General features: G+C 38.5%; 1 protein-coding gene across 2 annotated transcripts in view; it reads left to right on the plus strand.

The window, feature by feature from the left end:
* The window catches only part of OSBPL6 (oxysterol binding protein like 6), a 95,635-nt gene that overhangs the window by 32,091 nt on the left and 36,625 nt on the right, over positions 1-26,919 (plus strand). For both annotated transcript variants that reach the window (XM_030241549.2, XM_030241550.2), the window contains exons 2-8: positions 8,732-8,967; positions 20,709-20,804; positions 23,595-23,717; positions 25,082-25,135; positions 25,844-25,957; positions 26,078-26,242; positions 26,760-26,892. In XM_030241549.2, coding sequence (XP_030097409.1) covers positions 8,866-8,967; positions 20,709-20,804; positions 23,595-23,717; positions 25,082-25,135; positions 25,844-25,957; positions 26,078-26,242; positions 26,760-26,892 — 787 coding nt within the window. In that variant the 5' untranslated portion in view covers positions 8,732-8,865. The remainder of the gene's footprint in view (positions 1-8,731; positions 8,968-20,708; positions 20,805-23,594; positions 23,718-25,081; positions 25,136-25,843; positions 25,958-26,077; positions 26,243-26,759; positions 26,893-26,919) is intronic.

Consider the following 26,919-nt stretch of genomic DNA (forward strand, 5'->3'; position numbering starts at 1 on the left):
TTAATAGTTTGTTGAAAATTGTGAGGGTTTTTCCAATGGAAAAAAAAAGCAGGATGCATGAAAAGCGTTCCTTAAAAATGTTTATATGTTTGATTAAAATTTTTGGCTTTTTAAATTTTTTTTTAGATAAAAAATGTCATTCTCTAAAAAATTCTGTGGGGAAATGAAAAATTCCCCATCAATATTTTCAGTTTTTAAAAAGGGATATCATACCATGTACTGCATTCTTTTTCTGGTTTTTTTTCCATTTTCGAAAAATACGTCCTAGATGTAGGTTAGTCCAGAAAGGATGATAATGTCCCCCAGTTAGTTTTCCCTGTTTAGTTGTTTAACTGGCATGGATTGCACACCATTTGTGTTTGTATATTTGTGAATGTGTGTGCCATGAACCCCCTGCTCTCAGCAGTCTGTTCCCCATGCACGTGACAGAGGCTGGTGATGCTGACTCTGTGCTATGCAGAACATTTCTGTGCCCTACAGATCAATAGCACTCCATTACTGTGACAGCCTCAGGAACGTGGAGCAGCAAAGACTTCCTCATGAAAATCCTAGGATCACACCAGCTGCTGAGGCACTCCTCAGAGGCTGCAAATGGGTTGAGGGTTTGTTTTGAAATTGTCATCTAAACTGGAGGTTTGGACATACTGGGGCTCCACTAATTGCCATGAATGCCTCAGGGTCCCTGGAAGGGCAGGAAACCCTGCCTAATCGTGTAGGCAAGCAGAAAATGGAAAAGACAGATGTTGTGCTGTCCTCTTTTTGTCTGAATCTGATTATCTGGTTTTTGACCTCATCCATCTATTTGATGAAGTCTGTCACAATTGTGTCTTTTACAGAGATACATGCCTCTGCAAGTAATTTTCTTAGTATTATTTTGTATTGTATGTATTATAATATATATCTTTATGTATTATTTTGTCTTTGTATTATTGAGACATGCTTGGACTAGCCACTCAGGGGAAAAGAAATAAAGAAATTATCCCAAGTGTTGGGGCATGCAACACTTCTGTTAAGGATGACATGAAATAAGAGTTTCTCAGTGTCTGCTGGTACAGCAGTCTCCTGTGGAATGTGTTCTGTATGATGTAGGATTACATACAGAAGTAGACCTTCAAAGCTAAAAGCTTTCAAGATTTTCTTACCTGCACACTGCCCCCCTCAAAAAACAAACAAACGGAAACACCCCAAAACCACAAAATCAAAACCACCCCTTAACCTGAGCACCAAAACAAAGCCTAAGGACTTAAACAAACCCACTGTATTTAATACACTTGGTTGCTCATTTGGGAAACTCCATGTTAATTTATTTTAATTTCCTTCATAATTCTTCCAACAAATGGTTGTCATGGGAGATTGTGAAATGCAGGGCTGTAAAAGATGACATCTATGAAAAACTTTCTTTATTCCATTACTTTCACTGCATTACTGACTACCAATCAGTCAAGGAGAAGTGGTATCCTAATTAAGAACTTTACTCTTATTGACATAAACATTGTCTCTTAGCCAATTACCTATTTAGTTCTGAAAGTGTTTGCATGAAACTGCATGTCTGACATAGGTGAGTGCTGTTCTTGTCTGCCATCCTATGAAATAAGACACAAAACCCCCTGGGTTTGTCATCAGTTGAGTTTAGTGGTTGCATTGCTACTGTGTATGTCTGGTTATGTATTTAGCTAAATTAGAAACAGAGCAGTCAGTGAGGTGCAGGAGATGAGTGCCCGCATCCAAGCACACAGCAAGCCTTGTAAGCAAGCACGAGACAGCAGAGCTCTGCTGGAGCCCAGCAGTGAGGTGACTGTAGGAGATCACAGAGACACTGCTGATCACACCATGATCTCAGGCAGAGCCCTGCTGCTCATGGTTGGGTCACCACTGTTGACCATTTCCATAATTTCATTTGGAAAAGACCTGTAAGATCACAGAATGAAAACACAGCGTAATACTTCCAAGTTCACCACTAAACCATGTCACCAAGTACTGCAGCTACATGTCTCCTAAATACCTTCAGGGATGGTGACTCTGCTGCTTCTCTGGACAGCCTCAATGTCCTTTTTTAGTGAGGGACCCAGAACTGGACAGCGATTCAAGGTGTGGCCTCACCAGTGCTGAGTTCAGGGGGACAATCACTGCCCTGGTCCTGCTGGCCACTCTGCTCCTGATCCAGGCCAGGATGCCCCTGGCCTTCTTGGCCACCTGGGCACACCCTGCCTTCTGTCCAGCTGGCTGCTGACCAGCACACCCAGGTCCTGTTCCACTGGGCTTTCCAGATGCTTATTTCCAAGCCTGTAGCATTGCATGGCATTAAAGGTCTTTAGACATGATCCTTAAGATGTTTGCCAACCTAAATGATTCTGTGATCATGGAAATAGCAAATTGTGCCAAGTGCAGAACTTTGGTCTGTATCAGAGCTCCTTTCCAGGGTAATGCTGCATGGGACTCATTTCCCAGCTACCAGGCAGGATCTAGAGCCTCTTGAATAAGGGCTAGAGAATGATTTATGGCAGCATTTAGGCACTGTATGCATTGCTGTGTATAATATCAGATTGAGACTTTGCATATGCCAATGTTGTTACAAATGCCTGAGAACAGACATGTACATTTGTTATCCAAACCTTCAGTAGGCAGTTCTTAAGAATACCTGAAAAGAGCAATGGTGATGCACTCATATGAATTCTAATATCTTCTACCCTAAAAATCATTTAATGCTATCTAGATTTTCCCATTTTTCCTGCAGCACCTCAGTTGTTCCAACTTATAAATATTGGGCCTCAAAATAAATCATGAGCGGCTCCCTTAGATCGAGTTTTGTTTTGCTGTCTTTTAATCAGTGATTTAAATTAACTGCTCAGAGGTCTGCAAACAAAACTTAAAATGAATTTATGAAAACCTTTTCTTAAGAAGTTAATACTTTGCTAAAGGAATGTGTCTGATTCTCAAACAGTGCCTGCAAAGGGATTGGTTGTCTTGTTTGTTAAAAAAGAAAAACAACAAACTGCTTATTTCCACAAGTGGTCTATTAAATCATCACAGAATTGCTACTGCATTGAGAAGGCTTATATCCATTATACTTTTGTGCTTGCAACATTCATGTATTGCAACAAGGGCAGGTCAGCAGTGAAGAGGGAAAGAGGCAGTTGCATATTGCTCATTGTATGAGAACAAAGGTTGGCCCTGGTGAGTGCTCCAGTGTTGAATGACTGTGTTACACAGCAGCACACAAAACCTCTTCCTTCCCAAGGGAAAAGCAGCTCCCGATCAGTTTGAATGTTTTCCTTGAATGAATGACAGTGACAGTTGCATACTTATGTCTCATTTATGTCTAAATATTCATCTCTGTGCTCTAAATTGTCTTCTCAAATTACTCCACTACCACAAGAGATATTAAACACTGAAGTGTTCGGGGCACTCTTGCAGAAAAGACTCAATCAGAGTGAGAAGCAACATGACATTAATCACAGAAGTCTGTTATTTGAGTCCAGGCTTCATTTTGAGTTACTGATTGAAAACTTTAATGTATGTTTCATAAGACATGCATTTATTTAGCACTCTGGATTGATACAATTTACGTATCTGTACTTTTTCATCATCTCTGCTAATAGCTTTTTCACAAACCACACTGCAGTTGATGCAGTTGCCCAGGCTTGGTGGAACATTTTTAGATTATGGGACAGGACAGAGATTTCTTATTTGGTGTCAGTGGACTTGCCATAAGGTGATGTCTTGTAAAGCATGATAGCCAAATATTCCTACCTTTAATTTGTTTATACTCAATTCCACATGCTGCTTTTCTGCTCTGTGTTGCCAGTTATTATGTGCAGTTTATACAGCTTATGTTTCCCAGTCTTTGCCCAGTTTACTCCCTGGTGCACTGTCTCGTGTCATTCAAAAAAATTTTTTTTATCCCCATTAAAAATAACCTTTCTCCATTTCATTACTCCCCCTCTACCTTTTGGTTTTTAAATTTTAACAATTAGCAAAAAAATACGCAATTTTAAAATGAAATTTCAAATAATGAGAATCTGTGCAACCTCAGATATAATGTAATTAGTTCATTGAAGAAAATGACTAGTAATGAATTTTTATGTGGAGATTCAGTGTTTCCTTCAGTATTTTGACACTACTGAGCAGTTAGAAAGACAAAATTCCAGGAAATATTTTAAAAATATGTAAATCAAGCATTGTAACCCAAGACAAAAGGCAATGAGAAATCACTAAGTAGGTCTCAGTGCTCCCTTGTCTTTCAAGCTATTTAGTAATATTATTATAAAAATCATCAGACTCCACAGCTTGGTAGGTGATTGGTCATTTATTTTAATGCATTTGAAATAATTTTGTTTGATATGATAGACAGCAGGACTTCTGGATGAGCAAAATATCTCTAGTGTAAAAATCAATGGTTTCCAATATGAAAAATAAAGTGTCACTTTCCTTAGTTTATTTAGACAGAAAAGGACAGTAACCCTTTGAGGGCAGAAAAGAAATGAAGAATGAAGGGTTTTTTAGATCTATTTAGTGCTTGATTTAAGACACCAGAGGCTGGTGGGGGGGAGGGGGGGGGAGGAGTTTCAAACCACATCAGTAATGAACTGAGAATAAATGAGATTAAAATAACTGTATAGGAAAAAAAATATTCAAATCTCAGTTGAAGTAGAGCAAAGATGAGGAATGGGGAATCTGTAGTTTATTGCCCCCCAGGCCCAGACAAATTGGTACAACTGAGATCCAGCACAGAAACACTGAGAAAACCATACCTTGACTTCAATTCTAGCTTAAAAAAGAAATATAGCAGGGACAAGTGCAAGAAAGTGGTGGAATAGCTCTTGTAGTTACAGAAAAAGTTATTCAGTTCCAGATATTTAAGAAAGTATATATGATTCCTTAACTGTACAATAAAAACTCTTTAGTATATTCAATAATTTCTTTTTGTTGTTCCTATATGGTAATTTTGCATTCCTTTATGGATGGAATTAGGTATAGGGGTTTGTCTCATCTGGAGTATGCTAAAATCATGTCACGGGGTATTTTTCCTCATGCATCAGAGTTAAAAGGTCTTGCTCCATGTTTTGCTCATGAGACTTGCCCTTTCCATGACTTAGCACATATAACTTTTCTATATACAGTACCTTACATAAAATAAGTAATTAACTTAAGAAATAATGTACTGCAGCACCAGTAGATAATTATCATGTTCTGAATTCAACATAGTTGAGATGCCAATAGAAAGAAGTTGAGGACAAAACTCCCAGCTGGGCCACTGAAACTTCTGAATGGCCAAAATCTCTCTGCAGTGTCTGCTTTTTGCATTCTAGGCCGTCTGTCTCTCCTTGTGTGCTGGAAGCAATGCATGATCCCTGCCTGGGGAACTCATGGCAAAGCAACTTTGAAGCAGGCCAATGCCCTGTCACACTTTCTGGGCTGGATCCACTCATGATCCTGCACTGACACGTGGTTCTGAGCAGCTGATGGGTGATTTAATTGGTGTGTGCAAAATGCAGCCTACAAGTTGCTTGGATGTACAGCAATTAATAACCAACAGCCATCTCATTACCCTTGCCTATCTCATTATTCTTTTTCTCATTGATTTCTGATGAAATTGATTAAAGTACTTCCATGCACAGGAGATATTTGCTGTGAAGTAAAGAGGTAATAAAATTTGCCTTATACTTGTCAGGAAACAAAATCAAAACAAATGCATCATTACCAGGAGGAGGTCATCACCACTCACCCAAAACACATCCTCACAGTTTTTGAATGTGTTTTTAGATTTTCTATTGCTCTCTAGAAACATACCACCACTGGTATATGACTTGCTTCTGTTCCCATTGAAATCAGTAGCAAAATTGCCAGGGACTGAAGGAAAAAGCCTGTTAAAAATGCTGTCAAAAGCATCATTTTCATTTTGGCAAATTCAATTTGTTGGCCAAAAATTAGATTTCTAATTGTTTGCTTCAATCATAGTTACAGAGAGACTGGCATCTCTTTATGTCAGTTTCATTGGATTTATTCCTTCTAACACGCTCTAAAAAAGATCTATTGCTCAAATTTTAAGCCAAAATTGGAAGACAGACCCTTAGCAATATAGAAAGAATCCAAATTCAGTGTTCAAGCACAATAACAAAGACCTCTGTTCTAACTCTTGCTAATTTGCATAATTTTTTTTTTTTTTGCTGTGCTTACAAGTCATGTTTTCTCAAATATTCCAGTTGTCTTTTTTTTTTTTTTTTTGGCTTTTAACCCTGAACTGCACTGTTTCTTAATCAGAAATTTCTATGTATAAGTAATAGTGGTATAGTATTGGAGCTGTTTTTGCTGTGAAGGAGGGCAAAAAGAAATGTTTGCTTCTTTTCTTTGGGAAAGGGGGTGGTTGATTATTTTTGGCGCTTTTTTTTTTTGTTTTTGTTGTTGTTGTTGTTGTTGTGGTCACAAGTCAGTGTGGTTTGAACAAGTTGCTGGTTAGGTTCAGCTCTAAGTGCTTGGAGAGCACCACAGAACCATTGTGGAGCTTGGCTCAGGTGTAAACCACTACTTTTATTTAATACCTTTCAAAAGAAAAAGTCCATACTTGACAGAATCCCAGACTTGGCAGCTCTTTACAGAACAGCTTTTCTTGTGTACTCTTTGTTAGCATTGTGGTTGCTTCTTACGACAGCATTTACTGCTTCAAGAGCCTTCAGAGCACACTTGAAGTGCCAGAGCACTGTCCTTCTGTGCTATTACTAAATATAAATTTTTCCACTTGAGTCAACCCAGTGAAGATCAGATGTTTTAAAAAGGGTTTGATTTTTATTTGCCCCAAGGCTACTCTGCTAAAAAAAATTCAGTGACCTCATAGCTGAAAGTGACTGCAGATTTCCTATTAAATAACTCAAGTGTTCTGCACAGCTCTGTGAACATGGATTTTCTTCCAATTTTTGTAATTTCATTTTTGATTTAAATGAAAATTGCATAGACCTTGAGATATCCCTGTTGGTACACCTCTTTGACTAAAATTTCCCTGATGCATTTGTCGGATATGAAAATGCTGTTTAAACTAGACCAGCGGTCCCTTGGTATGGTAGGATAAAAGGAAAAGCCTTTCTTTGGATTCATCTTCATTAGGTTTTCTCTCTGAAGTTCTGAAACAAATGTGCTGTGCAGCTTGTTTCTTTCTTCCTGCAACCTCTAGTCTTCTTGTAGCTGGCTTTGGCATAACCAGTCTTCTGAGGCTTCTTCTAGCAGGAACTTGTCATCCTGAAAAGAACACAGAATTCACCAAGATGTTCAGGGAATGTGGGCAGCCTTTGCTGTTGGAACAGCCATGTCCTCCCACTGGTGTCACTGGGATGCTGTGTGGCCTCTGTGGGTAATATGTGGGTTTGTATTTCTATGGGGGACTCCTTGATGGAGGCTGAAGCTCATTCATGAGCTATGGATGAATTTCATACTTGCAGAAGTACTGGTAGCTAATAAACTGAAGTCATTCCACTCTCCCTTAGCACAGCAAACAGAAAAGGTTTTGAGTAATCACAGATCTTGGCTGCAGCAGGAGTGTTTTTTCTTAGGGTGCAGTGTTCAGAGGCTGGTGGCACTATGTAAATGATTATTTAGCTGCCTCTGTGTGAGTATTTGAGCTCAGGATGATATTCTTCCATGGGTATCTCTTGTGTCTGGAGAAGCTAGAGCTTTGTCTTCAATATGACATAATTTCTTGAGTGTGCAGTCATGTCAGAGTGTTAATGTACCTTTGTCCTGATCTGATCTAACATGGATCAGGGCAGCACCTTTCTCCACACCCATCTGCAGCTAGCTGTGCTGTGCTGACCCTCGGTGTGCTGTCAGCACAGTGGATGTGGAAGGGCACTGTTTCAAAATAGGAGGGCAGTGAAGAAGATCTGTCATCTGCCTGCAGCTAACATCTCATTCAGGGAACAATCTCATCCAAGGTTAATGGAAGATCAGACTATGTATCAGTCAGCTGAAGCAAGATCACAGTGATCTGTTAAACGTGGAGAAGGCAGCTCCATTCCTGAGCTGTCATGGTGCACTTGCAGCATTTTGATAGGGTTTGACAGGTAGTGCTTGACATTTATTGACACAAATATCCTCTGTGCTGCTCTAAGTATCTGGTTTTCTGTTTGTGGGCTGAAATTGAAGGTTTGGGTGGAGAGAAGTGAGAGGAATTTCCTGCTATTTGTAAAGCAGTGATGTGCCAGCAGTGGGGGAGTAAACAGGAATGGGAACACCCCCTGCACTGGCCAGCAGCCAAAGGACCCCCAGCCACACACTCCCCCTGCCTCAGTGAAACCTTTGATACTGCAGGTGAGGGCTCCACCTTTGAGAGAGGCACCTGCAGAGTTCTTGATCTAACTGCAGGATGTTTACCAGGTACTGTTTGCAATGGGATGTTCAGTGGTGTCTGTGCTATAGGGAAGGGAAGTCCTGAGGAGTTAATTGATAAGGTCATGATATTATGCAGGATAATACCCCCTTATCAAGGGTTTGTAAACTTTGCCTGAGAATTGCTATAAATCACTTAAGCCTTTCCTTAGGGTTTTTTAAAATAATACCACTTTAATCTTCTGTGAGAATGCAGAGCAATGCCTTTGTGTTTGTGGTGGGTAGTTGTTGGGAAGGGGAGTAAAAGACTGGGAGATGTGTTGGATTAAGTAGTTAACAGATTTCTTTGCTGCAGAGCTACTTTGGAGCCAGGGTATGTTCATCCACTCTTTCTCTCCCATTTTTCTTTATTAAGGTGGAGTTCAGCTGAGACTGACTTCCTCTTTGGCTGTCCATAAACTGAAACAGGAGGATGCAGAAGACTGTCCCCTGCATCTTTGTCCATGAGTGATAAGAGCACAAGATCATTAATACAAGTCTGCTGCAAAGATGAGTTCAGAGGAGAAGAGTATATCTCCAGCTCACAAAACATCCACTCCATCACATAGAAGTGCCTCCTCCTCATCATCATCTCAGAGAGACAGGAGGCAGGTAAGGAAATACTCCAGTTGTTGGTACCAGCTGGTGGGATGATAGATTTATTCCTGCAACGTGGCTGTTCTTGTTAGCTCTAGATTTGCTTGCTTATAGCTTTGGATGATAACACTACAGCCAGAAATTGCTGATTTTTTGAATTTACTTTTTCCATTTCCTAAAATGGCTTGAAAAAGATTTAGAAGCAGCATGGGCACTGGTGTACAGCACTGGAACAGGAAGTATATAGTCTCATGGACAAGTAGGAAACTGCTCTGAAGTCTTTTGGGAAGTAGTTTCTTTGGCAGCATGAGCCTACAGTTGCTTAAAGTCATTCTGTGTCATCTGTGAATATCTCTTTTTGTAAATCCAATAACAGAGATGCATTATTGTTTTAGAAAGTGGTGTTTCAGTTTAAATACCATATTATTCATTCTTTCTGTAAGCACCTAACATTTTAAATATTATGTTTCACTACAAATTAACACTGATTGTACTACCTCATAGAGTACTAATCCAGGTAAGTTAGACTTCCATTTTTAAGAGACTCTTGTTTGTGTGGATGTAATTCTCCAAGATATTTTTGAGATGAAGACTGTATTAATTCCCCTCAAAAGAATTTGAGCTTTCCTGTGGGGTTTTTTTGAGGGCTGGGTGTACAGTGTGGCCACAATATTGGTGGGAGCACTTCAGAAAATATCAGAGCTATCTACTAGATTTCAGATAAGTTCTTACACATATTTTACAAATGCAAAGGTTGATACAGGAAAATTGGTTTAGAACAGAAACATATTTTAAAAGTGTGATCCATGGAAGAGGCAAATAATTAAAAAAAATTCAAATAAAAGTCACTGGCTTAGGAATATTTTCCCAGCTACTTGGATGGCATCTCTGATACTATTTTCTCAGCTGCTGCTGAGGAAGTTTCTTCCCTTACCTCTTAAGAAAATTTTGAAACCCAAGAGTCTTTAATGAAGACTGTAAAATTTACAGGTTTGAATGTAAATAGTCTCACCACAAGGTACTTTTTAAACTTTGAATCAGGAGAAGAATTCTGATGTATGTTCAAAAACAGGAAATAATGGGCAGGAAATGTGTGTGGAATTTTTTAATAATTTCCATTGCTTAAGAAGGTCCAAAAAGTGTTTTCTCACAGGTGATAAATATTTTCCCTTTTGCAGTGTACAGGACTTTGGATAGCTGTAGTTAGCTAATTAAGTCTTGGTTAGGATATAACCTTTTAATTTTTCATTAGTTCCATCTGGAGCAAGAATTTTGATATAGTTTGTTTAAAGCATCTGTGTATTTTATCTCCCACCTTCAAGCCCAAAGAAGGTAAATGCAAGACTAGCAGGAGCTGCTGGTCTCAGCTAAGAGCATATTCTCTGAGATTTCTTTGTAATTAGTTTGACACAGTCATGCAACTAGGAATAAAAAAAAAAGGCCAAACCAAAAACCTCTTGTGAATACATTTTACCATAAATCTGATGGCTACCACATCTGTTACCATAGCAACAGGACAGAGCAAGGTATACCTGTCATCATAATGAAATGGATGCTTAACTTTAGGTCCATATTTGATCACAGAAACGTGAAGCATGATTTTAAAATAATGCTATAAAGGTTGATGGTCTGATGCATCCAGAGGATCCCATAAAGTGTGATGATGCTTAATGAGTCCTTGAGCATGTAAATGTGGACTGCAAGGGCTGCTCTGAGGGGTTTGTTTTTTGCCTTAGTTCTCTCAGTGTTGAAGCAGGAGAATGAATGGGTGAGCAATTTCTTCTGCAGGAAGAAATGGAGCTGCAGCGTGCAATGCAGAACGGACTGCAGTGGTGCTGTACCCAGGGAAAGGAGCAGGCACACTTCCTCTCTGCATGCAGACACAGTAAAACATCCTTTTCATCCCACCACCCACTGTAACAACTGTATTTTTAATTTCTTTCCTTGCTTATGGTATTGTTTTTATATGTATTGGGTTTTGCCCAAACACAGTGATAGCTAGGGGTTAGGGGATTTTTGTTCAGGGGCTGTTGGATTTTACTTTGAAAAGGCTTTAAAACTCTGTCTTGCTGCCTCCTTGGTCTCTTTAGAGCAGCTAGTGGAAAAGCACCCTTCCTAGACTGGTAATACAAATGAATATGGAAAGTGATGTGACTGGATGAAGTGCCAATGTACCTTTTATGGTCTTATGTGAGGATAACACTGAATATTTCTGGGTGGTTAATGATTGAAACCTTCTCATCATAAAATTCTTGTCAAAGTCATGCCAGCAATTACAGAACAGTTTCCTCAATAAATTATGGTACAGGAGGCTGAATGAGTATGAACATGACTATGATAAATCATTTTAGGGAGAATGGAAAATGTCGTGCTGTATATAATGCTGGCATTTTAATGTGTCTTTTTTATTTGTACAATATACATCACCTAAGAGAATTAGCAGTCAGCAAAAGCTTTGACATTGCCAATTTGCAGGCTCCATGACTAACAGATAAAAGAACAGACTAATGAAGCCAACAATAACTAACAAAAACCTGATTTCAGATTTTTCTTATTAATTTTCATGAAAGTGTGTTTAATTTGGATGATTAGATGTGAGAAGACCCAGGAAGGACCCATTTTCTTTAACCTCTGAGTTGGACAGGGTGGTGTGGAAGTTGTGATACCCTTGATAAGGAATACTTCAGAAGGGAGAAGCAACAGTTTTTCCTACTGTGGAGCTGTTGCAGAGCATGAAACCTGTCACTTCCACTGTCAATAAGAGTCTTTGTACAAAAGGTAGCTTAAAAAAGTTAAATTCTGGTAGCTCTTTTTGTGGGCTATACTAAGGCAGATCCTTGTGTTTCATCCCTGAGGAAACTCTGGAAACTTTGGCTATGTATTGCTGCACAGCAAAATGGAGGAAAACTTAACAGCTCCTAGAAGTACAGCTGAATATGACAAAAATCATATGTTGTATATTCAGTTTTATGGGCCTAAGTTCTTTATGAATATTCTGTATTTTATTTATTGGCCCAGTATGCAGCTCATAAGGCAGACTGTGTAATTCATTATATATTCTCTGCAATGTCTGGGTTGTAATATTGTGCTGAAAAGAAAGAAGTAAATACATAATAGAGTTAATAATGTGCAGTTTGGTAAATTGGAGCCTGACCTCAGGCTACTAAACTGAAGGAGTGATACAGAAGGAGAGCAATACCATTGAAACTGTGAACAAAGGTGAGATTTTGACTTTTCTGACCATCACCTAAAGGCTAGCTAATACATGATATAAAAATGGATATAGCAATGTTTTCTGTTTTAAGTGTGAGTGCTCTTCTAATGTCTTAATTTTCCTTTTATGGGGGAGATCAGCATTCTCTTGCTCTTTTTGTGTTTTTCTTTACCAGTTTGCTTTTTCAACAAATCCTTGGTTCTTTTGCTACACAGCAATTTCAAAAGAAGAAAAGCTTTTAGTCCTATTGCATTTAGCCTTGTGTTGTCACCTCTCTACCTGGAGAGCTTTCATATTTCAAACAACTGTTGTCTTTTAGCCATATGTAAAGAGTGAAAGGTGGGGGCTTTGAAGGAAGAGGAAAAAACATTTTCCAGAGCAGAGATCTGCTTTTCAGGTTTTAATATGGCTTGTTGTTTGTTTTGGGTTGGGGTTTTTTTGTATTGAATAATAGAAGGGGTGTATACAAGGGATTCACAAAGGACTGGGTTTGTGCCCAGAATGTTTACCTGGCCATGAAATTTAAAAGCAGAGCATGATTCCAAAGCTCTGGTCTTGCCTAAAGGTCTGCACTGGAAAATGCCTGCTGGATTTTTGCAGCCATTGTATTTTAATTGTCAGAGTGGTCTCCTAGCACTACTCCTTGGTGGTATTTCCTAAGGTAGGTATCACCATTTTGGAGATGCTTAGACAGTGCTGCTCATTCAAGATTGCAGTGTGACATAACCTAGGTGTATTCCATCAGGAAGAGACGTCTGGGCACATTTAGGTACCTTTTTATTCTGAAAGGGGGTAGCAGCCTACGTGTTTGCTTGTGGCTGTCAGTCTGATGTGACATTAGGAAAATTATTCTTACTGGTTACCTGCAATTTCCACTTGTTCCTGTCTCTCTGTGACTTCAAAAAAAGAGGCAAGGATGGAGAGTCTGGTAGACATAGTTCATGTTCTCACAGACCTGAGAACCTCCTAGCTTTGCTCTGTAGCAAAGCATAGACTTTGAGAAGCCTTTTTATTTTGCAGTAGTTTGTGAGGATTATTTTAATAATAATTATTATTCTTTCTGAGAGTTTCAAACTAAAGAGGCTACTAAATGCCAAGTGCTGTTGTTACAGTGATGTAATTCTCTTCTGCTTGCAGTACTAATTAACTGTCTTTGCATAAAACTATTGAAGTATGATTAGAGCAGGAAGCATTGAGTACTTTAAAGGCAACAACTCACTGGAGCAAGCAAATGTTCTGAGGGAGCCAAAGAATGAAATGGCAAAATTGTTAACAAAAACATGCAATTATTCTTTAAATTGATTAGTTGCTGCTATTCTACAGCATTTTTTTCCTGTGCCCTTGGTAGAGTGTGAAAATTTTCCTTAGGTTTGGAAGGTAGTGGGTCTTACTTCAGTGTCTGACAAAAGGTCTGAAGCAGTGTAACTTTTCAAGCTGTGGAATACTCATGTGAATGTGACATTAGGTTCAGTGCCATAGCACCTTCTAAAAATGAAAGAAAAAATTTCAGACCATAAGATTTTTATCATTTAAATGATAAGATTGGTGAGTGAACTAAGCACTACACACAATCAGAAGCTGGCTGAACTGACCAAGTGAAGCTCTCTGGACTACAGGTTTGTCTGGGGATGGGATAGGAACCCCTGCAAGTGAGACTGGGAGGGAGCAGGTACAGGTTGATCCCAGGGGTGAGGCAGACCCCCAAGTACTGATGCTGATGGGTGCATTGAGAGTATGAGACTTTCTGGGAATAGGGTGGGAAGGTGCATTGAAAGTATGAGACTTCCTGCTGTGCTGGGAATCCTTGTGGGAAGGCTGCTGGCATACAGTGGCAGCAGCACGTGCCCAGGATCCCAGCACACCTGGGTGCACCAGGCTGGCTCTGTGTGTGTGTGTGTGTGTGTGAAGCTGGCCTGCAGGCACACAGCAGATGTCCTTCATGTTGTGCCTGTCTTTCTGCCTAGAATTTACCTGAGAGATAGACAGCAAACAGAAGAAGTACATCTGTCCATGTGCTCCTGCCCTTGGTGGCGTAGAGACAAGATCCAGAGCACAGACCTGGAGATTAATAGGTGGAGATGCTGCCTCTTCATAAGAAGGACTTGGCCTTAAAGCTTTGAAGAAATAAAATGGTCTGCAGCAGCGATAGCATTCATACCAGGCTCTCCCAGGGGACTCAGTGTACATGTTCTCTGAGCTCCATAAACATTTGCTACCTCAGTTATCACTCCTACCTCTAGGAGTGCTGTACAGGATGCATAGAGAATGCTGAAGTTCAGATGTGGGCCATGAAGTAAGATTTATTTTAAAAAATATGTCAGTTTGATTAGAAATGGTGCCTGTAGCTGTCTTCTATTACAAAACCAGGGAAATTGCTCTCATAAAAGCTTAATTACCCATGCAAATTATGACAGATAATTCAAGGTGGTGTTCCCAGAACGTGGTCACTTTTGCATTCCTCTTGTGTCTTTTTTTCCCCTCATGCACACATGCCCTACATAAGCATGTCTCACTTTCCTTCAGAATACAAAAACTCAAAGTGCAGCACATACACACACACACGTGAATCTGGAGGGAAAAAGTGCAACTCTTCTGAAGTGTCATTTGGGATTTCTGGGAAACAAATGGGGGAGAAGAAAGAGAAGCATGATTGTATTTTCATTTCTTCAGTGGAGAGGAGAAGCACAAGGGTGATGGCAGGTATGATATGGAGACTTCTGTTTTCCAGACAGTGATGTGTGATTGGGATTATCCACATGCAAAACATACAAATGTATTAGACAGATAACTGTGTGCCTTAGTAATGCTATCTGCTGTTTTGACATTCTCTGTTCCTGTTTTTATAAAATATGTTACTCTGAAATTGAAAATGATTACATAAAAACATTTTTCCCCTAACAGAATAATATTTCATGTAAAAAAAAAATCGGATTAAAAGTTTTTCAGACTCTCTTTTTCCTGTCTCCTATATTTTTATACTGTGCAAATTGAAGTTTAAAAGCTATTGAGAAAGAATAAGTAGGTAGCTTACAGAAAGAAGTGAAAGAGAGTCACAGGAAGAAAGGTCTTTCTTCTTCTGAACTTATGCACTTTTTAAAGTGAGGTCCAGCTTCTTCATTTAACATTGACTCCCTTTCATGTCTATAATGTTTTCATTCATAGAAAAACCTAACACATCAAGGAATTATTTTCTTTTGTGTATGTAATTTTATTTTCCTCCCTTTTTTCTTTTAAACCTTACCAGCATCATTAAAGTGAACTGGTAGCCTGAGACTATTTAGCAAAATATCAAGCCTTTTAATTGTGATCATTCAATAATCATAATAAAAGCTTTGTATCATCAGCTAAAATTTGAATTCTCTCTGTCAGACGCTGTAAATTTATCTGTTTGTGCTATCTTAAGATAGGTGCAAAGGGAGGAGATTCTCATTAACACTCAGGCTGTGACTTGGCACTTGTTCCAAACCATCATTCTGGCAAAAGAAAGGTTGCTGGTACAAGGATAGATAGCTCTTTTCTGCTTTATCCAGTTGTGCTAATGATTCCCTCCAAGAAGCTCTTCATGAGAGCAAGAGCTTATTTGTCTTCAGAATTTGTCAAAAAGTACCTTGAAAAGCAAAGGCTTCCTTGCTGCTAGAGCCTCAAAGCATTGACATAAAGTACAATCCAAAGCTGGAAAGGGCTGACAGAGAGCTCCTGACTAACAAATCCTTGGCATTTCTGTTACACAAGAAGGGTTTACTTTGCGTATCCCAGGAAAGAAGTAGGCATACATACCTGGGTATTATTCATATGCTACAGAACTACATCTTATATATACTTATCTTTCAGTAAAAAGATTACAAAGAGAAAATGTTGCTCTCAAGTACATTTCTGTACAAGATGAACATGTCTTACAAGAAGAAAAATATATGCTAACTGTGTGTGCTATTCACAAAGCATTGCTAATTCCTTTGTCAGATAGTTGATGCTGAGATTGCTGAAAACAGCTATGGGGCAGTGCCAATAGAAGAGTCTGAGGATAAGAATAGGACCATGACTGCTTTACAAAAATTAAAAAACTATGCCAGAAGATAGAAAGGAGATGTACATTGATGAGATAAGGCTGTTTTGCTTTGCACTCACTCTTCTCTCACAATTATACTGAAGAATCTGTCTTTCTTCCAACATTAACAGGAGGGAAGCCAGAGCTGGCTAAGAAGCATCCTAAGAGAAAATCAAGTGTCAGGTTATTCCCTTTGCAGATTAACTCGGCATGTATCACAGCTTGTTTAGAAGGTAGTTAAAACTGGCATGTAGACAGTCAAATCTGTGTCTACCTTACTGCTTTTGCTGTGTTTCAGATAGCCAGAAAATAGTGTGGTTTTAACTGAGAGAAAGTGATTAAACATTGCACTTCATACTAGATGGAACTCAAGTAAGAGTACAGTTTTGTTAGTTTGCAAAAAGAATTCCAGTGACTAGCAAATAATAAAAGATGCACTAGTTAGTACTTTGGATTGAAAAAACAGGACAAAAATCCCTGACAGAAAAGCTCTATTTTGAACTGCTGTTTAGGAGAGTGTATGTATAGGCCCCAGAGTTATGGGTGTTGGAGACTGCTAGAATGCTGTGAGCATTAATCTTTTTCATTAATTACCTGTTAACCACCTGTTGTGCACATTTCTGAACGACAGAGAGTCTGTGTCCAGTGTAAGTGATGAAATCCTCACCAGTTTGTATTTTTCTTGGAAATTAATAAATTACAAATTATAGAGACATCTTTGCATTAAATATAATTCATTCCATTAACTAAATAAGCAGCAAAGCAGAATGGAGAGGCATGAGTGTCAGACTTGTCATTCACTGGATTTTCTGTCTCTACTTACTCAAAATCAGTTTTCTTTCCTTGCCTTTCCTGTCTATTGTTTCATTGGGAAGTCAGATTCAGTAAAGTTAAATTAGGGTCTTCCCCCTCTGGTCTGATGGAGACCAACCCTTCTGGTGGAATGGGGAGGAGAAGCAGAGGAGAGAAAAGGGAAAACCTGAGAGTTGAAAAAAGAACAGTTTAATCATTGAAATAAAATATAATAATGATTGTAAGGGAAAGAAAGAACAAGAAGGAGAGAAAGAAATAAATCCCAAGAAAGGCATGTGATGCCCAGTACAATGGCTCACCACCTGCGGGCCCAGGCCCAGCAGGGATTGCCCTTTCATGTCCAACTCCCCCAGTTTAGACACTGTCCTTGGTGTTCTGTGGTATGGAATATCCCTTGGACCAGTCCAGGTCACCTGTCCTGGCCCTGCCCTGCCAGCTCTTCATGCACCTCCTCACTGGTAGAGTGTGGGACACTGGAAAGTCCTTGATTTAGGGTAAGAGCTACTCAGCAACAGCCAGAATATCACTGAGCCTTCAATGTTGTTCTCACACTGAATCCAAAATGCAGCACTATACCAGCTACTTGGGAGAAAGTGAGCTCTGTCCCAGCCAAAACCAGGATAAGGAGCTGGATGAGTCACTGAAGTCCAAAGTGAGAAAAGCAGTTGGCAAGATACATGGAAGGATATTGTAAAATGTGTTTTCCATTCTTGTCTTCCAGAGAAGATGAGAATATAATGCAACATCATAGTGCTATTCTATTTTCTCCATCAATTTCTTTCCCCCTCATTTAGGGAAAAAAAAAAATGCAGGGTGGAACAATGTTCCACCATAAGTTGGCTTGCTAGGGTATTTTGAGTCAAATGTGTGCCACCTATGCAGTGTGTGTGTGGATGATCATAAAGATGAAGGATTGTAGTTAGGATGAAGATTTTGCAATGGAATTACACAGTAATTGGAGTTAAACTTGTGATTATGTTGAATTGGTTTTCAAGAGCACACAGAATATGGTGGTGCTGGTGTTTTCCTCCAAGAGAAATTAGCTATAGTGTGGTGATCTTGAAATATGAGGGGAATCTGGAATACAGCAATGCTGATGTTGATTTTGCCTGTCTTTATTTTTAGGAGAAGAATCAGTGTACCATGTTGATTAATGGATTATTGTTAATTTTTTTGTTTGATTATAAATAAACCCCAGAAATAGTGTTGCCCTGCCTCTTTATTCCTTCTTATCAGCTTTTTTTTTTTACTGCTTCTTTCCCAGCTCTGTTTTTCATGTTAAAATGCATAAAACCCCTTGACAATAATGTCAAGATTTAAATAATTTTTATTTATTTGATTCTAAGTAACTAAACTCTTGCACTGTAAAATTAGCTGCTTTTCAATATGTCAAGCAATTGTGTGATTCCAGCTGTAATTTTGCAGAAAAATAACATGTGTTAATGGTAAATATTTTGCACCAAGTATGGTCTCTTAGTATTGTGCTTTAGACATGTCACAAATCTAAAGAAATGATTTTGTATCAGTGTAATTGTGGTCATGAGTAATGAGAATTGAAAAGCAAGCTTCTATAGACAACAAGCCAACACTCCTGAAAGAAAAGAATGTGAAAAAGGCATTTTTACTTAAAAGGTGTTCATTTTCTAATTTTCAAACAAATAATTGAATAAGTCAGCGTTCATTAAAGTGCTGCTGGCTAATAATGTATTTCTCAACTGAAGTGGAACTGAAATGACTGAAGGCTAATTAAAAAAAAAAGGCACAAAACCTTCCTGACTTAAAATCATGTAATTTAAAATGTCACTGGAAATCTGGCAAGCTAAAGGCTGCTGGGCTACTCCTCTCTAAATATTGTACAAAATGAAATTGCAGTTATGTAACAACACACTGCACCAGCTGAGAGAACATGAGACCTTCAGAACATCTGTGTTGGGCATTGCTCCATCTCAGGATGGATGGATTCCTGCCTGCCAGACAGAGCTGGCAGGAATGTTGGGAATCATCCTGATTATGCTAATCAAGAGACATTTTAATCTTCCTTGGAGGAACAGATTTAGGTTCTTTTATATATTGTTAAAATGTCGTGCTATGTACATAAGTTGCATTTCCTTGATTTGGTGAGAAAGTTTTTCATTATCATTGGGAACTTTGTGGTTCTCAGCTCAAATTAGTTTATTAAATTATTTGAAATGTAACATAGACACTTGTGCTACATATATACATAATTTTTGTCATCTGGCTAGTACAATACACTGGACTGAGTAAGTAGGTTGAACTCCCTTTGATAAAGCAAAAGTTTTTAAAGCATAAATGACAAAGCTTTTTGCTGGTTGGCCCTGGAGTAACATAATACTGCTGCTTTTCCACATTCTTCACTGTAAAATTTAACTTAAAAAAGTAACTGAAAATAAATGCTGATTATTGTTGCATGGTGGTAGGGATGCTTATTAAGCTCCACTGAAAACAGAGGCACTCCCCATGTTTTCATATTCTCATTGACAGTTGAAAGAGAACAATGAAGGTTTGTGTGTTGCCATGCAGCAAGATTTGGTCTGTGTTATATATATGCATTTAAATAGCTGTTTATTTTAATTTAGTTTGGTTGTGGTCCTTTATGCACTTAATAATTTATATAAACAAAATATTTACACTGCCATTTCTATGTACCTTTGTATTTCCTGATTGTTCCTGCTGCTGCTGCTGGTACCTGGGTAATCTCTTCTGCAGTCAATGTAAAGAAGCTTAATGGTGAACAAAACTTAATTGGCATTTTCAGCTGAGAAAAACATATGCTTCTCAGAGGGTAATTGCAAGTTTGTAATTGTATGTCCTGGAAATGAAGTAGTTTTATTTTATGCCAAAGAGATACTAATGACATGTTGTGGTAGAATTCTTACCAAATAGTAGGATGAGATGTGGCAACATTTCACCAGAGAATGAAATGCAGATCCATGCCTGTGGGTTGTGGTAATTCTCTCTTTTACCACAAATGTTTTTTCTTTTATAAAGTAGGGGTTTTTGAAAAATGGAAAGACATGCTTCCATTTTCTGGAAAGTGAAAAGACAGGTTTAGATGTGTTTTAAGAATAGCAGTCTTTTCAGGACTAGTTGTGACATTGTGTATTTGATTTTTATTTAAAGAGATAAAATTTTATAAGATTGTCAAATGTGAAAGCAGCTGCAATGGTTTAAGATCACGGTGTTCCATGAATGTTCACCAGCAAGGCCATCAGCTGAGACACAGGAACTGATCTTGTTAATACCTGTCATCCTTTTAAAAGCATTTGTGTAGTGTGCTACTTTTTCTCAGCTGAGAAGCCAATAACAAAATGCAGAGGTGTGATAATGAATGTTTTAGAGGCAGTAATATCTTATGTGAAGTGAATGTAGGGCAGTGCTGACTGCAGAGTATGTGCACTCAGTGTCTTGTATATTAACAGAAAACATGGTAGGTCTGCTTAGGAGCACTTTGAATCTCTGTAGAGGTAAGAACTGCATTACTCATCTTTCCTGGCTTTTTTTAGTGCACCGTCATTTCTAGGTTAAACAGAGTAGTTAATTAAAAACTCAGTAATAAAGAAAGAGAAGTATATTGCCTCTGCAAACCATTTGTGCATGTAAGTCGTGGATGGGTGGTATTTTGTATGTTTTGAGCCATGCTGTTGTCTTTAATTGTTTTTTTAGAGTGTTCATATTTTGGAGCGAAAGGCTTCTTCAGGAAGCACAGACCCTTCTTTGAGCAAGCAGTTCCTTGAAAGTGATCATCTCTCTCTATCCAAGGTAAGCAAAAGCCTGGGATGGAGTCTGGGCAGTGAGTTTCCCTCTGGAGTTACAGAGTAGTTTGGCTAACACTTCAGGTGCTTTGAGTTCAGTGTTTTGTATTAATCTTTAGTAGATGATATATTAACAAAATTAAGGATTGGTTTGTAGTTTTTTTGGGTTCTTTTTTGTTTTTCTTCACATGGATGGCCCCAGGAACAAATTTTACTTTCTCAGAAAATGGGGCTAGAAGGGACTTTGGTGATCCTTGTGGGACCCCTCCAACTCAGGATATTATATGATTCTATGACTTGGAGAAGTTTTCCAGTTCAGTCCTCTTATTCAGGTAGAGCAAATCATATCTAAATCTAAAATTCCTGCCAATAAATATTAGTTTAAAAAATATGCCCTAATAACATCCCTTGTGTGTAGTTTGAAATTCAAAAGCTCTCACTGAGATTTTCTTTCCTGAGGCAGAGTAAAGGATGCAACTGCAGGGGTGACATCACCCTCATAAAAAGTGAAGCCTTGTGTGTGTTGTTTTGAAGTCAACTTCTTTCTGGGTAAATTGCTCAATTTTGGAATAAGTGATCCCAAACAAGCCTAATTCCACGTAAAGAAAGCTTCATTTTAAGATACTTCAGATGCAAAAGTAAGATTGTTTCTGAAAAGGTGAGGGTGCTGTGATGGAATATTTGCTGGGAAATTAAAATCTGAAATGAAATATCTGTAAATTTTGTAACAGACCTGGTAAAACAATTTTGGAAGGAAGTATTCTGTCCATCCAGGGCAAATGAATTGGTTTATGGGTTTTTATTTGCAAAATAAATCTTTTGCAGTCAAAACTTGAGAAAGCAGTTGGTAGTGGCTCCCTTAATCCCCAAACAAGGGGCATGTGCAGAGCCAGGCACTGAAAGCTGTGATGGTGTTCTCCCAGTTGTGCTGCTTTGCACAGGGCTGTTTCTCATGGAATACCCATGGAATCACTGAAGTCCTAAAATGCTGCTGCTGTGCTTGAGAACTGGCCTTGGATGAGGACTCCTCAGGTGTATCACTTTCACTCTGTTTTTTTCCCCATTTTTGTCTCTCCTTCATAATGGCCTTTCTATTGGGCATGGCTCAACACACCAAAACTGTGGGAGGAGGCACAGGTAGGATTGCTAGGAGGGTTTTAAGAACATCTTGTAGCACTGATGCAGCAGGAGACAAGTATCCTCACTTCACTGAATAATTGCTCATTTTATCCCTCTGTATCTGGTCTTTTGTTTAAATGAATAGCTATATGAGATTGTGTGATTTCTAGTTGAGAATTAATCAATATTGATGTTATCTAGTAGATAAAAGACTTATGCCTGCAGCTGATCATCTCAAGGAGAAATCAATATGATGAAGGATCAGCTGGCAGAGATGCAGAGACTCTCTGCTGCTGTATAACTTAAGAGTTTAATTTGTTCCCCTCAAGTGCCAAGTACTCCCATGCAGGAAAAAATAATACATATGTGCTTCCTCTATAGAATGGAAATAGAACATTGAAGCAAAGCATGGGCAAGTGAAACAAAGCTGCATTTTGAGTAGGGGATTTACAGACAATGAGGCAATTAGTTCATGGTTATTCAGGGGAAACTAAGCTGAATGAAGATTTCTGTTAAAATTTATGGCAGTATTTATTATTTGAGATAGAGCTTTTCACCCTTCTCAAAATACCAAGACTTTATTCAAAATTTTAGTTTTGAAATTTGCTGCTACATTTGCAACTGTATTTTCATTACAGTAATGTTAATGTTATCAGGGCTGTGTAATTGATTTGGGGGTGTTGTGAAAGACTGACAGCACTTGGCTCTGAACAGTTTGGTTGGAAATGTGGAGATAGTTTTTTTCCCTTTAAATGTTTGATGTTAGATGACCTCCTTCCTCTCTCGATAGCTTTTCATAACATTGCTAGGAGTTATGACAGATAACTGAGAAATGCAAGTTTACAGCTTTGTAAGGTATAATTAGTAAAACATAGTCTGAGGAATCTGGCAGTAAGAGATTTTTAAACTGGTGCAGAATTTTTTTAATTGCAGTGATAGCAAGAGGATAGAAATACACTCTAAGAGAAAATATGACTCCATCTTTGTCTCTTTAAAAATATTGTTCTTTACCTGTTCACTGTGTTACATTGTAAATCTGGCTTGAGCTGCACCAGTCACCATGCAAAACAAGTGCTATGTACCAGAAATATGCTTTAATTGGCTCCATGAAAGGCATACAACTGGTTGTATCTCAAATGATAATGTTCCTCTGTTTTTCTCTAGAGAGAAAATTAGTTAGCTTTCCCATAAATTTCTCATAACACAGTGAAAATGAATGCAGGGAGAAAAATCTTCTTGCAGATTTCTGAAGGCTCAATTAGCAAGTGAAAAATGCCTTTGAAGATTATCACTACCTACACTCAAAATCAACAATAAAGCAACATCTTCTGCTAGTTTTTTCTGATTTGGAGGAAAAACTGGGGCATCCAGAACCACTGTAGCCTGTATTGTAAAGAAAATTTCTCTATAATTAAGAAATATCACAAAGGGCACTCTTACTATGCATCTTACCTGGTAAGGGTTAGCTATCTGAAAATGTTTGTATTTAATAGTTTTAAATGAGACACAGCTAGATACAATGTAGTGACCATGTAGTTTGGTATCTAAATAGGTTGATTTAAAAGCCTGGCTCCTCCTCTTTGTCTTGCATTGAAGAATTTGTGTCACTTTAAGTGCAATTTTTTGCCATGTGTGTGCAAAATTAATTAACCAATGTGTCTCCATGCTTTTTCAATAGGAACCTGACAGCTGGGAAATCATAGAGGGTCTGAAAATAGGCCAGACCAATGTCCAGAAGCCAGACAAACATGAAGGCTTCATGCTGAAGAAGAGAAAATGGCCATTAAAAGGTTGGCACAAGGTAAATGTCTCATAAACCAGTTAGAACATTATTACCTTATTTTATGAGTTAGATTTATTGGTCTAGACAAAATTAGGATGTCAAATAAATACCCACGATTTTGGTGTATGACTTTTTCTTCCATCTGAGTATGGAATTAGTTTGCAGACACAGTTCATGGCTCTCAAATCACAGTCCCTGCTGCCCAAGGTTGTATTCAAAATCCAGAGGGAATTTGTGGCTAAAATTGATCTGACCCTCCAAAAAATCAATTAATGAGGTATATAAGAATTTATGGAATAAACCACTGCTCCCTCACTTTTAAAATACATTATATTAATGTGTTGCTATTTGGCAAAGTGTCTGCTTTTGTAAGGAACTGATTTATAGGAGAGCAAGTCCAACTTCCACAGTTCTGTAAAGGCAATCACTACTGATGATCTAGATGAATTTAGAGCAGTTACCTGTGTAAATAATTTTTAATGTGATTAAGAGCTTCACTTTTTAATATCTCCCTCTACTCTGCCTTACATTTCACCTTGGGAACTGTGCTGAACTTAGGCTTTGAAACTTTGGGTTTGCTAATAAGTTTTGTTTTTCTTTTTTTGCAATACTGGCCTGAGTATTTTGGAGGAGTTTCTGTAATAATACTTTGTGCTGAGAGTCAGAGAGGAACTTCAGAGGCATTAATTCAGCATGTGCTGTGTTAGGGGTCTGCTAGCAAAGCCATGCACAGCATCCATTGAACACTGCATGCCATATTCTGGCAGTCCTGGATGTGCTTTGGTAGCATACCAGGTACAATGTGCACAGCTTGGTGAGCTGACCATCCTCTGAAATGCAGTGTGCATTGGGATGAAATTATAATGAAAGGTAATTTTCTTTTGTGTATGCAGCTTAGAGAGACAGAGCAATATGACATGAATATCATGTTCTTGTGAAGGTTGTTAGTGACCATACCTATAGAAAAAAACCCCAAAATGTTCCTGTTGTTTTGACATCTTATTCAAGAAGTTATATGTGCTGGTTTCAGCTGGGGTAGGGAAAACCACTGTTTTCCTGCCCTGTGTGAGGTATTGCTACCATCTGTTGTGTGACTGACAGAATTTCTAGAACCATCTTTGAGGGGGATTTTCAGCTAACTACTGGCTCTGCTCCTAGTGTTATTAGCAGGTTTACCTGAGGAGACCATTGCCCTTCCTTCCCATGTCATGACAGCTTTGAGAATCAAAGTTTAATACTGTATTTATCCTCTCCTTCCAACCCCCAAACGTTCCTTAATTGTTTCAGGGTAATCCTTCTCCAGATGAATTGTTGTACACAGTTTAAATTGCATCTGCTCATAAAGAAAGAATGTTGTTGGATTTTTTTTCTTATAATTTCAGAGGTTTTTTGTCCTGGATAATGGAATGTTGAAATATTCAAAGTCACCAATTGATGTAAGTAGAGCTGAAGACTTTAAAACGTCTAATGAAGTTCTGCCTGCTCCTACTCACTCTAGGCATATTTATGAAAGTACACACATGGAAGTTATTGATGGATTTAAAGATAAATAATGTAAGATAAATAAAGTATTTAAAGATAAATAATGTCGTTGGTGGATATAAAGATAAATAATTTTGGTTATCTCTTCCAAGAATTCTACTTTTTTTACTTCTGTGGAAATATAAGTAAAATTAATAAAGGTAGTTTCTTGACTAAAGCTTCTTGAGAGATTAACCTGACCATGTATTTTGCTTTTCTAATTTTTATGTCAGCCAGAGCTGATTATTCTAAGACATGTGGATAGGACAAAGAATTAATACCAATTATTTATATTTGATGCCAATAACTATCAAGTTGTAGCTGTAGGGTGTCCAATTTTCTCTGCTTCTCACTTACCTGTGCCTGTGCACTGGTGTGAACAACTTAACACTCCCAAACTTTGGAGTTGGCTTTGTACCAGCATTTCTTGAGATGCTTTTCTCTGACTATAAGTATAATAAGTGGTTACATGGTTAGTCTGAGTGCAGCTTTTTTTTTTAACATGGTTTTATGCTAAAATGTTGTAAAATGGGAAACCATTTCAGTACTAGATAGTTTGCTGTTAAATATATAGGAAAAGTGCATGATACTTCTAAATATTTGCCCTGGTGTTTTTATTTTAGATACAGAAAGGAAAGGTCCATGGGAGCATCGATGTTGGTTTGTCAGTCATGTCTATAAAAAAAAAGGCTCGTAGGATAGATCTTGACACAGAAGAACATATCTATCACCTAAAGGTAAAAAGTAAAACCACATTCTTTTTTTTCATCCTCAGCAGCAGAAACAAATAAAACTGTAAAAGATTGTGCAGAGAAGTAGTCTCTTGGATGCTTTCTTGATAGTAAATTTTTCTCCAGGTGAAATCACAGGATTCATTTGATGCATGGGTTTCAAAGTTGCGGCACCACCGGCTGTACCGTCAGAACGAGATTGTGAGGTCTCCCAGGGATGCCAGCTTCCACATATTCCCCTCAGCATCTACCACAGAGTCTTCACCAGCTGCCAATGTGTCAGATGGAAAGGTGGGCAGCGCTCTTTGGTTGAAAACTCCTGGCTTGCTTGTGGGCAGTTTCAGTGGGCTTTTCTTCTAATGCCAAAAGGACAGGAGCTTCCACTGTGGCAGCTGGTGGCCAGAGAAAAGCTGTGAGGGTGTGCAGCTGAAACCAGCTGAAACACTGTCTAATTTAGCCTTACTTCATCAGAATGGGCTGCTGTAGAGATCTTACAAAGTATTCACCACTCATACAATTTGCACTGGCCTTTGTCATCAGGTATGAATGTGTCTCTCTGCTGATTATGTTCTTCCTCTGAACAGCAGCTTTCTGAACTGGTGCCTAGCACAGTCCACTTGTGAGGTTCCTGGTTTGGTTCTCCAAGATGCTATCCTGAAAAATCTGTGTCTTTGGGAACTATGGAGACAAGTCACAGATTTCACTGAAAACGCAATGCATAATTTGGTTTCTATTCTGAAGTAATATAGTCATTGCACTGACAGAGCAACACAGCCACAGTAAATGTAAGCATTTTATTATGCTTTAGGTGCAACAAAATAACTTCCCCTGGCAGCCTCCTATACCTTGCAGTAACAGCCTTCCTGTCACCTGCACTACTGGTCAGAGTAAAGTAGCAGCCTGGTTGCAGGACTCTGAAGAGATGGACAGATGTGCAGAAGGTTAGACTTTATCTTTTCATGCCTTGT

Source organism: Serinus canaria, chromosome 7, assembly GCF_022539315.1.
Source record: "Serinus canaria isolate serCan28SL12 chromosome 7, serCan2020, whole genome shotgun sequence".
Lineage (NCBI taxonomy): Eukaryota > Metazoa > Chordata > Aves > Passeriformes > Fringillidae > Serinus > Serinus canaria.